General features: G+C 41.6%; 1 protein-coding gene across 1 annotated transcript in view; it reads right to left on the bottom strand.

The window, feature by feature from the left end:
* LOC138959573 (protein Wnt-1-like) overlaps positions 1 to 15,000 on the bottom strand; it is a 32,733-nt gene that overhangs the window by 13,880 nt on the left and 3,853 nt on the right. The window contains exon 3 of the mRNA XM_070331113.1: positions 8,228 to 8,487. Within this exon, the coding sequence (XP_070187214.1) occupies positions 8,228 to 8,487 (260 nt within the window). The remainder of the gene's footprint in view (positions 1 to 8,227; positions 8,488 to 15,000) is intronic.

The following is a 15,000-nucleotide window of genomic DNA, read 5'->3' as shown; positions in this document are numbered from 1 at the left end:
AGAAACAACAAGAAACAAATGGTTAAATATTTTCACGCCTGGCTTTATTCGTGTGTGGCTTGGTTTTTCCGTTATCAACATTCCTGTCCAATGAGTGATCTTTTAACACCATTCTGTAATAACGCTCTATTTTGTGCAATGCAACGACGACACTGCGAGAAAACAGCCAATAAATCTAACAACGCCGAACAACAGGACCATACTTCATGCACCAGAATCAACTCCTCAAAAACGAGGAGGAATTTACAGGGACTGTCGCAGCATCAAAACCTTTCACCCCACTCTGTCAAAATGGTAAAAACGAACAGGGCAGAGGTACTGTATCATGGTCCTTTAGTCCCCTCCTTTCCCCCGCCTGCTCTATCATACCTCATAGTGCAGTGGAACCCCCCCTTTAACGACCTTCCAATTTAAGACCTCCCATAAAAAGACCACCGCAACACGGTGGCCTAGTGGTAAGGCGTCCGCCCAGTGAGCGGGAGGTCGTGGGTTCGAACCCCGGCCGGGTCATACCTAAAGACTTTAAAATTGGCAATCTAGTGGCTGCTCCGCCGTCTGGCATTATGGGGTTAGTGCTAGGACTGGTTGGTCCGGTGTCAGAATAATGTGACTGGGTGAGACATGAAGCCTGTGCTGCGACTTCTGTCTTGTGTGTGGCGCACGTTAAATGTCAAAGCAGCACCGCCCTGATATGCCCCTTCGTGGTCGGCTGGGCGTTAAGCAAACAAACAAACAAAATAACCTACACTATAAAACTCCCACCTTTAAAAGACCCGATCGTCTCAGATATTCAGAGGTATTTAAAGGGAGGTTCCGCTGTACTGAGAAATATCCCTCCCTCGCCTGGCTGTGTGGTACATCTGGGCATGTTAAGTGAGTGTGAGAGTTCCCAATAATGTTTCCTGGAGTCCACCAACAATGTTTCCTGCTCATAAAGAGTTTAATTGACGGCGGTGAACGGTCCCCTTGGGGTAAAGGCAGTAAAGGCAAGGACGGCTGTGACAACCCAGTGATGAAAGGATCCCACGTGGTGAAACAACTCACGCGTTAGATTTGAACCCCGGGAAGTCCGGCTATGGCCCTTTTTGACCACACACACACGTCGAACATACTCATACCCACCCACGCACACACCCACGCACGCACGCACGCACACATATGCCATCGCACACACACACACACACACACACACACACACACACACACACACACACACACACACACACACACACACATCTACGATTAATGTTATCAAGATATCATCGTAACGACTAAAATTCCTATAACTGCTTCCGCCGAGACGACCAAAGTCCCACCTTTCGGCGGTGTTTTCAAAGTCAACTCAACAGGAAGCCAACGTGTCGAAACAAGGCGTGTAACTGGTCACAGTTTATATCCTATTGTAACTTAAAGCGCGATTTAACAGCCCCCCAATATGCTCAAATACACCGCACCGAGCGAACAGGCCTTAACTTTTACTGGGATGGAGAGAATGGTGAAGCAAAATTTGATGGGTACGATAAAATACAGACAGGTGGAGGGGAAGTTAGGAGTGACACGGAACACCCAGAAGAGCTTAATTGTTCAACCGCAAAAATGGTGGCCCGGGCCGGACCAGGATGCATCAGACAAAAGATCGCACCATCACGGAATCGTAAATCGAAATTCAGAAGTCTAGCCACTGCGATAAAAGGTGTGTACATAAAAACACCGAAACGTGAAGAAATACACAATAGGTCTTTGTTCATTAGCAGAACCATTTTCTTGGGTTCTCTTTTTCTTTTTCTCTCCCAGATGGTGCCCAGGTCTGCTCACTGTTGTACTCTCAAACCGGTCACAGGTATTCGCCGACGTATTACTGCCGTCCAGACTTTGACTCAGTCGACTGACCAAGTACCTATACTTCATTGATTAAATTTCACTCAGGATAAGGGACCTTTTCCTTGTTACCTTAGAAGTAAGCGTAAAAACCGAAAAGTCTCATCCGGTGTCACGATTTCATCTTTCGCCTGTGTACATATTTCCCCCTCGATATTTACTCGAGACTGAAATGTTGTTTCCTGGTAAAATTAAGAAGTGAAATTATTTATGGACGAAAAGCATGTCAGTTTCTTGCATGTGAAGAAAATTGGTGGTGAAATTTAATATAGAGTTCACTCCCAAAATCGAATTCTTCGAAAACGTGTACCGAGTGGTTACGTCCCTTGAGTAAGAAGGGAAACATTTTAGGATGAATCAAATTTCTAAGTTAAATAAAAATAATTGGTTGGACAAATTTGGCCCCATGAATGTAAGGTACACAAGGTCGCTCATCAGTACTATCGAAGGGTGTTTTTTTGTTCAGTGTAGAGTTTATACTGGATCAACGAGGCCGAGAATCGAAATATCAACACGGCGAAAGATGAAAACGTCACACCGGGCGTGTTCAGCTAATAACTGCACCGTGTAATATTGTTACTATTTTACCCATGTGTGTGTCGTTGTTATTCTGTTGTGTGTGTGTGTGTGTGTGTGTGGTTTTTTTTCAAAACAGTCAAAAGAGTCTTCAAGAGTACAGAGCACCGTATTGAACAAGAGTCACCATTGAACTTTTGTATTTTGAAACTTTTGAAACTCATGCACGTAACTTATACAAGTACAGTCGAACCTGCCCTTGCGACTACCTCGTCAGAACAACCCTCTGCCTATTATCCAAAAATATCCTCCCCCTACATTATTGATCACCTCAATTATTCAATAACAAATACCTTTCTCTAAGGAACACAATTGGTTGAGCCTTTTGGTGGTCGATTTAGACATGTTCGGCTGTACCACTTACAAGTTAAGTGTCTGAAACAGCATGTATTAATTTTTCAAGCAAAACAGATAGTTTTCAGTTACCACGGAGCCATCACAGAACTACCCCAACTAACGTTTTCAAAGGACCTATTATATGTAAATAACGCTGTCTACACCACTAATTTCAACACCATGTCATTGTCGCCGGCCGGTCCTCTTTTACCGATCCCACAACACGAGTGACCAAGACACCCTAAGGTGTTGGCAGAAAGGAGGGGGAGGGCAATGAAGATGCTAATACGTAGAGGTTACATGCCGAGTCTCAGTGATTATTAAAAATAATGGTCGAAGTTAACGGATCATGTTTATTTGTTTGTTGCTGGGTGTTTATCGAAAATTATTCCCCCCTCTGCTTCTTTACCTCTGTAAACTTGTAGAGCTAGTTATTTTTCGATAATGACCCAGCAACCAAACAAATAACGAGCCGGCAACAGCCTGAATCCTCGATTGTGCAATGGGTTGAGAAGCTGTTCTGTTTCGGAACTACTTTTGCGACTGAAAAGTTCCGAACGCTCTAATGTACGAAGTATACATCTCTGGAGCAAACAATACAAACATACCGCATTTAAATTAACAACTACAGGCCTGAACACATGAATCTCCATATAAAATCCATGAGTTCAGTTGTTTTCTGAATCTAGATCTGCCGTGCACAAACCGGTTCATCACAAGCAAATTCCCAAGGCAAGTAACTCATACTTTGTCTAGCGACAAGAGTAGTTCCCCTTCTTTTCACTCAGTTTCTTCGATAACACTGACTGCAATCCGACGGTCAGTTTTCAACAATATTTCATTTTATAAACAAATCACACGCAACCAAATGCACACATCTCATCAATTTAAACAACATAAAGCGGTTTCATACACTATTTTCCCCAGAAAACTGAACTTCAAACAGTAATTAACGTTGGAACACGGGTGCAAATGTTCGTCTGCTAGTCCCATTTGACGAAAGAACATTATCCTAAGCGATACTAAAACATAAACAGAACACACAATATCTGCCTTTACCGCCACAGCAGAATAACAGCATATCTGTGTACTTGATTTTAGTCCAAAACAGGGAAACTGACAAGAAGTGTTAACAGAATGGAATGATTTGCACGGAACTATACATCCGCGCATTAATCGATCGCTTGCGCATGGTTGACTGGTTGAGTGATTCGGATTCGATCAAACTTTCGCACAAAAACTCCTGTTTTCTTTGAATAACTGAAGAAAGGAGGAATAAAGAGGTTACACACCTCGTCTCAGTGATTATTAAAAATGATGATCTCAGTTCGCCAACTTCGACCATTATTTTTAATAATCACTGAGACTCGGCATGTAACCTCTACATAACTAGCTCTACAAGTTTACAGAGGTAAAGAAGCAGAGGGGGGAATAAATGGGGCTTACGTGGCCGGTGGCTATCAAAGCTGACCACAGAATGTAAGGGGGGCAAAATGCGCAATTGTGGGATGGGATAATGATGTCCTGTCCAGACATCTTAACGGTGCTTTGGTCAGGTCGGTGTTGGGAAGGAGTGCCACAGGTAAGTGCAGTAGCTGAACTTAATAATAACGAAAGCTTATAATAGCGTGAACCACAGTAATCTATGCTCTCCGCGCTTTACATATTAACTATGAATAAAAACATATTATTTGAACATAAAATACATAGACATTGCAAAATAACGTAACAATAAACGGAAATGTACGGAACGCTGGATTAGATGTTGTGAGGGTGCAAGAAAGAAAACTCAACAATAACAGACCAAAATGAATCAATGAATGAATCAATGAATGAATGAGTGCAGTATAATACAACGAGAAATGCAAAGGAGGAATATGCAGAAAACGGAGAAAAAAGAATGGAAGGAAGTACTTCACGAAACCAGACAGATAGATAGACAGACAGATACAGAAATAGACAGGGGGAGAGACGAGAGAGAGAGAGAGAGAGAGAGAGAGAGAGAGAGAGAGAGAGAGAGAGAGAGAGAGAGAGAGAGAGAGAGAGAGAGAGAGAGAGAGAGGGAGAGAGAGAAAATAATAAATGGAAACGTTTTTCAAGTGTTAAACTTCATAACACCCTTCCCCCTTTCTACCTGTATTTACACAGTTTGTCAGTTCCAGACAACGGCACACATTGCTCGTAACCCCCCCCCCCCCCCCCCATCCTCATGCACCCACCTTCATTACTCCCAATCCCATCCTCACCTCCAAGAAACAAAATAACACAGACACAAACAAAAACAAACAACAACAAAACACAAGTGACGCTCAACACCTTTGAGCTTTTGATAAAACCAGCGCACGGGAACAACGTAGCTTCCAGACATCCTCGTCGCCAATAGTGCGTTAGCCTCATAAATTTCCAGAACGACCACCGGCTGATTCAAGAAAAGCAAAAACAAGACAAGACAATGAAGTGAGAGACAGACTGGTGATGGCTCCAACAGAGCAAGGCACCAACATAAAACACACCATGCAGTCGATTCTTTGACACTTGCAGGCAACGCCTCAAAGTCTGGTTTGGGGGGGGGGGGGGGGGAGAGAAAAAGTTTGCCTAGAATGAACCACGTGAGCGATAGAGATTGCTAAATGAGATCAGAGGGGGGGGGGGGGGGGGATGGCGTAATTCGGCATACACTGATGTGCCTTGCGCGCTTTGCTGGGGCTGGGTCACAGTCGTCACGAATGAAAAAGGTTTTACATGCGGTTTATTTATTCATTATCCATTTCATCTCTTGAGAACCACCAGTTGTACCACCGTGCGTGTATGTCCAATTCTACATATTCTGTACCATCACGTCCGTAAAAATTAATGGTGGTTCAAGGTATCTTTCACGAATGTGGATTCCCAGAAAGTAGCAAGGAATGTCAAAACTAAGAATCTTTCTTTCTTTTCTTTCTTTCTTTCCTTCTTTCTTTTTGTCTTACTTTCTTTCTTTCTGTCTTCCTAGCTTTCTTTCTGTTTTGCTTCTTCAAAAAACGTGGAGGTTAGTTAGTTAGTTAGCTGTTGCTTTTCGGGTCCAGCGGACCATAATAGGCCAAATCAGGACCCCAACGTGGAGGTGTTTTGCTTCCTTTTAATCTTTGGATAGACTATGACGTACGATACATGTACGTACTTCTACGAACATTAAAGCACTGAGTCTCAGTTTATCCCTAATGACTCAATGTACAGCTAAATGTTAAGTTATCTTTATCAAAGATGGAGCACACAATGGAGCATTTAAATGCCAAAGGCCTCTTATCATTTTGCATGTCGAAGCAAAATTTAATCTTTCAAGAATCAACATGAAGCGTCAGCTAACGTCCTCGTTGGAACATTGGAGACTCTACCATTATTTTCTGTTATCTTAGGATGACCCTCCAAGTCCATTAAGGCTTTACATGGTAAAGAGCCAACCTCCCATTATTCGAAGGAGCCCATTAGAATCCGAAAACCCCAAAGAACGAGAACTGAATACGCCATGTAGCACACACAAAAAAACAGACGCATTATTGGGGGGAAGAACAGACCCACGTCCTTCGAGGTTAGGACAAAACTATGACACTGAATATTCGTGTTTTCTTGGATGGCGAAGGAATCTCTGTCAAGAAAATCCTCTCAAAGCTCAGATTGAATCATTTTCTTCTTCTTCTTCTGCGTTCGTGGGCTGAAACTCCCACGTACACTGGGTTTTTTTTTTGCACGAGTGGAATTTTACGTGTATGACCGTTTTTTACCCCGCCATTTAGGCAGCCATACGCCGTTTTCGGAGGAAGCATGCTGGGTATTTTCGTGTTTCTATAACCCACCGAACTCTGACATGGATTACAGGATCTTTTTCGTGCGCACTTGGTCTTGTGCTTGCGTGTACACACGGGGGTGTTCGGACAACGAGGAGAGTCTGCACACAAAGTTGACTCTGAGAAATAAATCTCTCGCCGAACGTGGGGACGAACTCACGCTGACAGCGGCCAACTGGATACAAATCCAGCGCGCTACCGACTGAGCTACATCCCCGCCCTAGATTGAATCATCTGTACTGAAGCTTCATTTCTCTGTGATAGCGTAACAAGGAAAGTATTCGCTTCAGCTTCGTTGGGAATTGAGAAAAACCTGCACTGGACTGGTGCTATCATTGCTTTTTGTGTGCTTTTTTGCATATCATGAGAATCTGTACCACTGGCCCTACTCGCTGGAAGGAATGTCACTGAATTGTTTGTAGCACATCGTGGGAATCTGTACCACTGACGTTTGAAGGAAGACAAGGTTCGCCCCCTAGCCTAGCTCTGACGTGGACGCTGAGGGAGCAGCCTGCTCCCAAAGGATTAACCCCGCCGTTTGCACAACCCTAACAGGAGCCGCAGAGGGGGAGAAAGGAGGAGCAGCATCCTCCCTTGACAGCGTAGAAGATTCCTGCACGTTGCTACTGAGTTAATTTCAAATGTCAACATAGGATTCACTGAGGGAACGACCAGGGACAAGATGTCTTCTTAAACGGATGCTCCTCTGTTGGCCGTCGTCATATCCTTTGTTACATCCGCATGCTTGTTTGTACACAGTGCGAGCCTTGCTCGAAGGATACACTAGTTGTCTTCGTACGACAAGCGCGGACTGCGTGAAGGAATTGGTTAGCACGACTAAACTGATGTTTTGTGCGTTGTGGAATTAGAGTTTGAAAAAAATCGGTGTTTGGCCAAGGTTATGGGTGTCATCGTCGCAGACGCGTTGGGCGGGCTGAGTTTGAAAGAGTAATCCTGTCTAAGAATAATAAACCCTCCCTGGTATGCAATGAGCATGGTTCTGCTTACACCGAGATGTTCGGAAAGTATGTGAGTGTGTAACATGGTGTTAGGGGTCTTAGACATACAAAGAGGATTGCGTTGAACAGGGCAGAAGAATGAGGAAAAGTGTTCATGTGATTGCATGTATCCTTTGCTTATAGAACTAGACTGAAATACTAAAACTGCCTAGGGAGAGGTACCAACGATAACACAGATTTCTGCACTATTCAAGACAATTGAGGGACATATCAGACGGCAATTTACCGATAACAAAAAAGTGTGTGTATAGCCTACATGCACATTTACTCAAATGTGTAATGCTCATGAAGCAGGTATTATGTTAAGATGTAAATTCGTTTAATGTATCCCTTAAAACAAATCGGGCTGGGGTGCAAGACGAAAGTGGTATGAAAGGTGAGATAAAACCTGCAAGCTCTGTAGGAACGTTTTTAAAAAGATAAAAAGACACCAATATCTAAAAATGAATTCACCACACCTAACCCACCCACACCAAAAGAGACAACCAAAAAACAAACAAAAAAGAGAAGAAAAAAGCAAAAATTAAGAGAAACCCCGGACTCAGCAAGTAAACTATCGTTTCATTTAAAAAGTGTACAATAAAATATGCTGACCTCTTTGGAGGATCTTCCCAAAGACAGACCCTCCGTGTCCGTCCCAGTATGTGGGACAGTTCCACCGACGGTTCCTGAACTGGAACTTGCACTCGTCTGTGGCCATTCTGGCTCCCTTGGCAACGGCGATGATGGAACCCGGATTTCTCGTGATCAACTTCCGCTGCCGCTTCGTGAGCGGAAGTAGTCTGGGATTGTTAAACAGCTGCGTGACTGAGGTGCGCAGATCGTTCGTTCTTTCTCCCATATTGGCAAGCGTCCTGAAAAAAGACAATAATGACAATTACTGTATATTGAGATTGAAGTCAAATGTGATAGGCTGACTATGATGATAAATGTTTTGTTATGCCCTCACGGAAAAAACCATTGGGGGCATGTTTCCGAGAGGCTGACTGTTTATTTGATTGTTTGTCTGGTTAGTTGGTTAGTTGGGTTGTTTGTTGGTGTGGTGGAAGTGTTGGTGGTATAGGTGGTTGGTTTGTGTTTATGCTTATTGTTTTGACTTTTTTATGTATTAAGAGATGGATCAATTATTTCTTTCTTACAGGAACAAACTAAAGATGACCTTTTTTCAACAACTCTATGTATTTTTTAATTGTGACATGTGTAACGGAATCTGTGTTCTTGTCTTCAGATGTTTATTTTTTATCATTATGCTATGAAATGGAGGTTTGTTTGTGTGTGTGTGTGTGTGTGAGTGTGTGTGTGTGTGTGTGTGTGTGTGTGTGTGTGTGTGTGTGTGTATGTATGTGTGTGTGTGTGTGTGTGCGTGTGTGTGCGTGTGTGTGCGTGTGTATGTGTGTGTGTGTGTGTGTGTGTGTGTGTGTGTGTGTGTGTGTGTGTGTGTGTGTGTGTGTGTTTGTTTGCAACGTAATTGGAGGTTTCTTTCCTGTTCTCTCTCATTCTTTCTTTGTCTTTGCCACACTTCTACCGATTACCAGTGAGTATAAAACACACACACACACACACACACACACACACACACACACACACACACACACACACACACACAAGAAACCCAACTTATCACATTTTACCTTCGCTTTGATGTCATGGTTGACTTGCAACCTTGAATTTGATTAAGGTGATCTGCGTTATTCGCCCGTAAGTACCAATCTGTCCTGACTGCCCCTTGCACCTCTTGTATTCAGGTACATTCATCTAAATGTGGTCAGGAAATTGAAATTACAAAAACGGACCAGAGTACCAAAAGTTTGGAGTGGAAAAAATGATGTCATTGAAAGAGAGATGACACAAAGAAAAAGAACACTCATTATTAACTCAAAATAAGTAAGTAAAAAATGTGACCCTCCACCACGAAATGAGTCCCATGTCATCTCGCGCGGTTCTGCGCTAGGCTTAATATAAGTCCGGGGAGTGTCTGGTAACAGTGTGAGGGTCACCTCAGTCACAGGCTTATAACTCAAACAGTTTCCGCTCTTTTCTAAAACGGTTTTCCCCACTGGGTAGAGCATAAAAAACTCTTTAGGAAAATGTAAAAATATGAAAATCATGCAAAGGTGAGATGCGACTCATTCCGTGGTGGAGGGTCACAAATACGAGGGGGGAAATCCTTTGAAACCGAAAGTTTTTGCATATTGCCATAACAGTTAAATGAAGAGAAAACAAGATCTATGAGTGTGACCAAAAACAAGACAATTATTCGGATTTTGACGCTGAATTGTCAAATCCTCAAACTTGTGTTTGTACTACTATTTTAATAATTAAACTGAAAGATTATGGAACTTGATGGACAGATATTCTGACCAGAGCCAAGTAAGTACACATTTTTTAATCAAATTTAACCAAGTGGGCTTTCCCAGACTTGAAGGGTAACTAGGTCCCACCAGATCACAAGCCAGCATTAATCTCCCCTGATTAAGTTAACTCCCCTTGACATCAAATCACCGTTGAACGGGACGTCTATTACGGCCCTTTATCGCTTGTCTCAAATTAAGGCACAGTATAGATGTCTGCGGAAAAGCTTTCGCGCAAGTTTGACATTTTTCTCACGCTGTTGTGAATGGCCTACAGACTTTACCTCTAGCTTTAACATGGCGAGTTTCAATGCGCTGTGCTGTAGAATTGATAATGCCGAACTCGTGTATGACGAAAGCAGAGGTTTGGACTTTTGTCAAAAGTTACACATTGATTTATATGATCAGTATTGTCGGTGACTGTATTAACAGGTATATCTAATAATTATAAATTCATTTGATCGAAGTAAAGCAGACTGTACAAAAAAACAAACGTATGAACGATCGAACACTCCTGGTAAAACACGCAATCGTACGCTCTCTCTCTCTCTCTCTCTCTCTCTCTCTCTCTCTCTCTCTCTCTCTCCCTCTCTCTCTATTCTCTCTCTCTCTTTCTCTCTCTCTCTCTTTCTCTCTCTCTCTCTCTCTCTCTCTCTCTCTCTCTCTCTCTCTCTCCCTCTCTCTCTCTCTCTCTCTCTCTCTCTCTCTCTCTCTCTCTCTCTCTCTCCCATTTCTCTCTCTTACACACACACACACACACACACACCACACGCCCACAGTCCCCCACACACCCATCCCCCCACACACGCACACAAACATACACACACAGTCTCTCTCTCGCACACACACACACACACACACACACACACACACACACACACACACACATCCACACACACACACAAAATATGTTTAAAAATCAATCATGGTCAACATTCAGTCAGATGCTAGTTATGATGAATGACTTATCGAAATAATTACAATAGGAACCGTTAAAAACGTTTTAAATGTGCATTTAAAGGTTCTTTCAGCTAACTAAAAATGGAATTTTTGAATGGTCTCTAGATAGTGGGATACCTATTTAACACAAAGAAGGAGACAAAGAGAGAGGGGTAGAGGTGAGTAAGAGAGAGCGAGGGTGAGAGCGAAGGCGAGAGCAAGAGAGAGAGAGAGAGGGTGTGTGTGTGTGTGTGTGTGTGTGTGTGTGTATGTGTGGGTGTTTGTATTTCTATCTATGTGACTTCGTCGCGATATAACCTTCGTGGTTGAAAACGACGTTAAACACCAAATAAAGAAAGAAAGAAAGAAAGATCTATGTGACTGTGTGTCTATGGCTGTGTGTGTGTATGGAGGGCGGGGGGAGGGGGGTAGTGCACGAGCATGCTTGTGTGCGTGCATATCTGTCTGTCTGTCTGTCTGTCTGTCTGTCTGTCTGTCTGTCTTCTTTATGTGTCTTCAAGTGTATTTGTGTATTTTCGGATGGAGGAGGGGTGGAGGGATTGGGATGGGGTTGTAGGTGTTGGTGTGGAAAAAACACTGTCTGTATGCGTGTGTGTGTGTTAACGTGTGTGTGTTAACGTGTGTGTGTGTTAACGTGTCCGTGTTGGTGTGGGAAAAATACTGTGCGGCTGTGAGCAGATGGGAGGAGTTAGGAGTATGTAGCTGTTGGTTTTTACATTTAGTCAAGTTTTGACTAAATGTTTTAACATAGAGGGGGGAATCGAGACGAGGGTCGTGGTGTATGTGTGTGTGTGTGTGTGTGTGTGTGTGTGTGTGTGTGTGTGTGTGTGTGTGTGTGTGTGTGTGTGTGTGTGTGTGTGTGTGTGTGTGTGTGTGTGTGTGTGTGTGTGTGTGTAGAGCGATTCAGAGTAAACTACTGGACCGATCTTTACTGTGAAATTTGACATGAGAGTTCCTTGGTATAATATCCCCAGACTTTTTTTTTCATTTTTTTGGTAAATGTCTTTAATGACGTCATATCCGGCATTTTGTAAAAGTTGGGGCGGCACTGTCACACTTTTATTTTTCAATCAAATTGATTGAAATTCTGGCGAAGCAATCTTCGACAAAGGCTGGACTTTGGTATTGTATTTCTGCTTGGAGGCTTAAAAATTACTTAATGACGTTGGTCATTAAAAATCTGAAAATTGTAATTAAAATTATTATTTTATAAAACGATCCAAAATTACGTTTATCGTATTTTTCATCATTTTCTGATTCCAAAAACATATAAATATGTTATACTCGGATTAAAAACAAGCTCTGTAAATTATAAATATAAAGATCATGATTAAAATTGAATTTCCGAAATCGATTTAAAAACAATTTCCTCTTATTCCTTGTCCGTTCCTGATTCCAAAAACATATAGATATGATATGTTTGGATTAAAAACACGTTCAGACAGTTAAAAAGAATAGAGATATAGAAAAGCGTGCTATCCTCCTCAGCGCAACCGCTACCGCGCTTTTCTGGATTGTTAATTTCACTGCCTTTGCCACGAGCGGTGGACAGACGATGCTACGAGTGTACGGTCTTGCGGAAAAAATGCAATGCGTTCAGTTTCATTCTGTGAGTTCGACTGAGCTTGAAAAAATGTTGTATTTTCGCCTTACGCGACTTGTTATATCCATCAAACTGTTGAGAAACGGGAATGATGAAAATAAATTCAAAGGTCAAGAGGTGCAGAAGTGAAACTATTTGCACTAAAAAAAAGGCGATATATTTTATCTTTAGATCATTCCACTTGACACGGTTGCATACTTGATTTGAATCTCTTGTACTCAGGAAAGGAGCACAACTTCAAAGAACTATTTCTTTTGATAAGGGACTCTGGGGCCAACGTTACGCTTAGCATTTGATTTGACCGGCTATGCCTTGGGCACGCGTGTTTTTTTAGTGTTTATTTTAGATTATCTCTTCATCTGTAATCATTAAAAGTAGTACCAGAAATGGTCGAAGAAATTGTTATCTTTGTCTTTCTTTCCACCTTTTATTATTGTTTTATTGGCATGCATCATTAACATATTTTTTGCATCCCTGAATAACCCTCGTGGGTTCACCAGGAAAGAAATAGAAAAAAAGAAATAAAAAACCAAACCGGAAAGGTTGGTTTATTGAACTTTTAATCATTTTGCAAACGAAACATCATGATTTGTCTGTTTTGTATTTTATTCGTCGAATTCACAATCGACAGATCGAATTTTCTAGGGAATGAGCATGTTTTTTTCTTGAAACATCATAAAACTGACAAATAGAAACTATTATTATTTGTTTATTGTTATTATTACCCAAACCCTTCCAGAACACTGAATATACCGGGGCTTGTCATAGGGTACCGAAGCACAGAGGTCACCATGCTCAACATCGTATGATAACAGATACATTGTACTTTTTGGTTCTCAAAACCTTTGTTTTATTTTTTATTTTTTGTGTGAAAATGTGCATAATTGATTTGTTGAATATTGTACTTATACAGGCGTGGCACTGAAGAATTGAACAAAGGAAGAAGATCAAAACAAAGTAACAACCATGTTTGTGTTTTCATTTATGTCGGTGTTTATTTTAGAACGCAGAACACCCACAGACAAAAAAAAGTTAAAGTTCAAAGTAGACAGACAAGTCAGCAAGCTGCATTTTTGAGGAAATGATTAGTTGTCAAGTAAACCTTGCGTGGCGATAATACCTGCTTTATATTACATTTCTTTTTCTTTTTTCTAAACAAAGCTATACGTGAAATATCCTTTAAAAATCCCAGTTTATACTCTTCTCAACAGAAACGATACATTCCAGTGGTACATATAAATACAATTACCAGGTACTAAAAGAACTATTGCAATTACGATGATAATCGTGTTTCTTCTTCTGTTTCTTCAGCGTTCGATTTTACACATCTGATCATGTTTCAACTCGTACGCTCTTTGCTTAGTTCAATTCATAGTTATTTCCCTTTCAGGAACCAATTTCACACTACAAAAAAGCTCTTATTTAACAGATCGTAAGTTGTTTTTGGTGTGATCAATCGACAACAAGTAGCACAACCTGGCCAGGACGATGTTATGAAAGAAAAAGTCGTCACAGAAATGATTATTGTGGCTAAAAGCAGATTTTCTCTTTCGGATAAGACATGCAAGTATTAAAACCAATGCATAGAATAAATGTTCAAATTACTTCTTAATTAACGAACTAATTACCTAAAGACAGTAACCAGATTAAGGGGATTTCTCTTTGTTGTGTTTGTGTTTTGGTTTAGATATTCTTTGTGTGATTCTCTGTGTGTTTGTATGTGTGTAAGTGTGTGTTAGTGTGTGTGTGTGTCAGTGTGTGTGTCAGTGTGTGTGTGTGTGTGTGTGTGTGTGTGTGTGTGTGTGTGTGTGTGTGTGTGTGTGTGTGTGTGTGTGTGTTTTCGTGTGTTGTTGTTGCTGTTGTGTGTGTGTGTTTGCGTGTGTGGGGGGGGGGGTGCGTGTGCGTGTGTGTGTGTCTGTGTGTGTCTGTGTGTGTCTGTGTGTGTCTGTGTGTGTGTGGGGGGGTGCGTGTCACTTCTGTTAACGCAATACAAACGGCCAATTCTCAACGGATCCTTCCGAAAATGTGTGTGTTTTGTTCATGCCTCTCCTGATCAGGTTACGCTACAATTTAAGTCAGGATCCGTTGAGTATAAGTAGCAAATATTGACCAAGTAAGTCGATCATCAGCGACACATGTCAGCGTTACGTTTTATACTTCACTTCTATGGTCACTCACTTCGCCAACTTTGATTTGTGATCTAAAATGGTTGGGCATCAATATGATGACTTTTTTTGTAATATTCATTTTCTGTTTTTCAATATCAAAGCATTGGCAATGACTTCTGTCAATATTTCAGGCATAGAACGCACAATATAAGACATGTGTTTTTAAAAGTGTTGTCACTTACGTTTCATTTCAACAATTAAAATATCCCACAGTGCTTCTACCATAATACACCGGCAAAAAGGGTTTTGTCGTTCTCGTCGTTGTCTTTGCGGTTGTTGTCGTCA

Source organism: Littorina saxatilis, linkage group LG2, assembly GCF_037325665.1.
Source record: "Littorina saxatilis isolate snail1 linkage group LG2, US_GU_Lsax_2.0, whole genome shotgun sequence".
NCBI classification, from domain to species: Eukaryota; Metazoa; Mollusca; class Gastropoda; order Littorinimorpha; family Littorinidae; genus Littorina; species Littorina saxatilis.
Note: the sequence above shows the minus strand (reverse complement) of the source record. Positions and strands in the feature narration are given on the sequence as shown.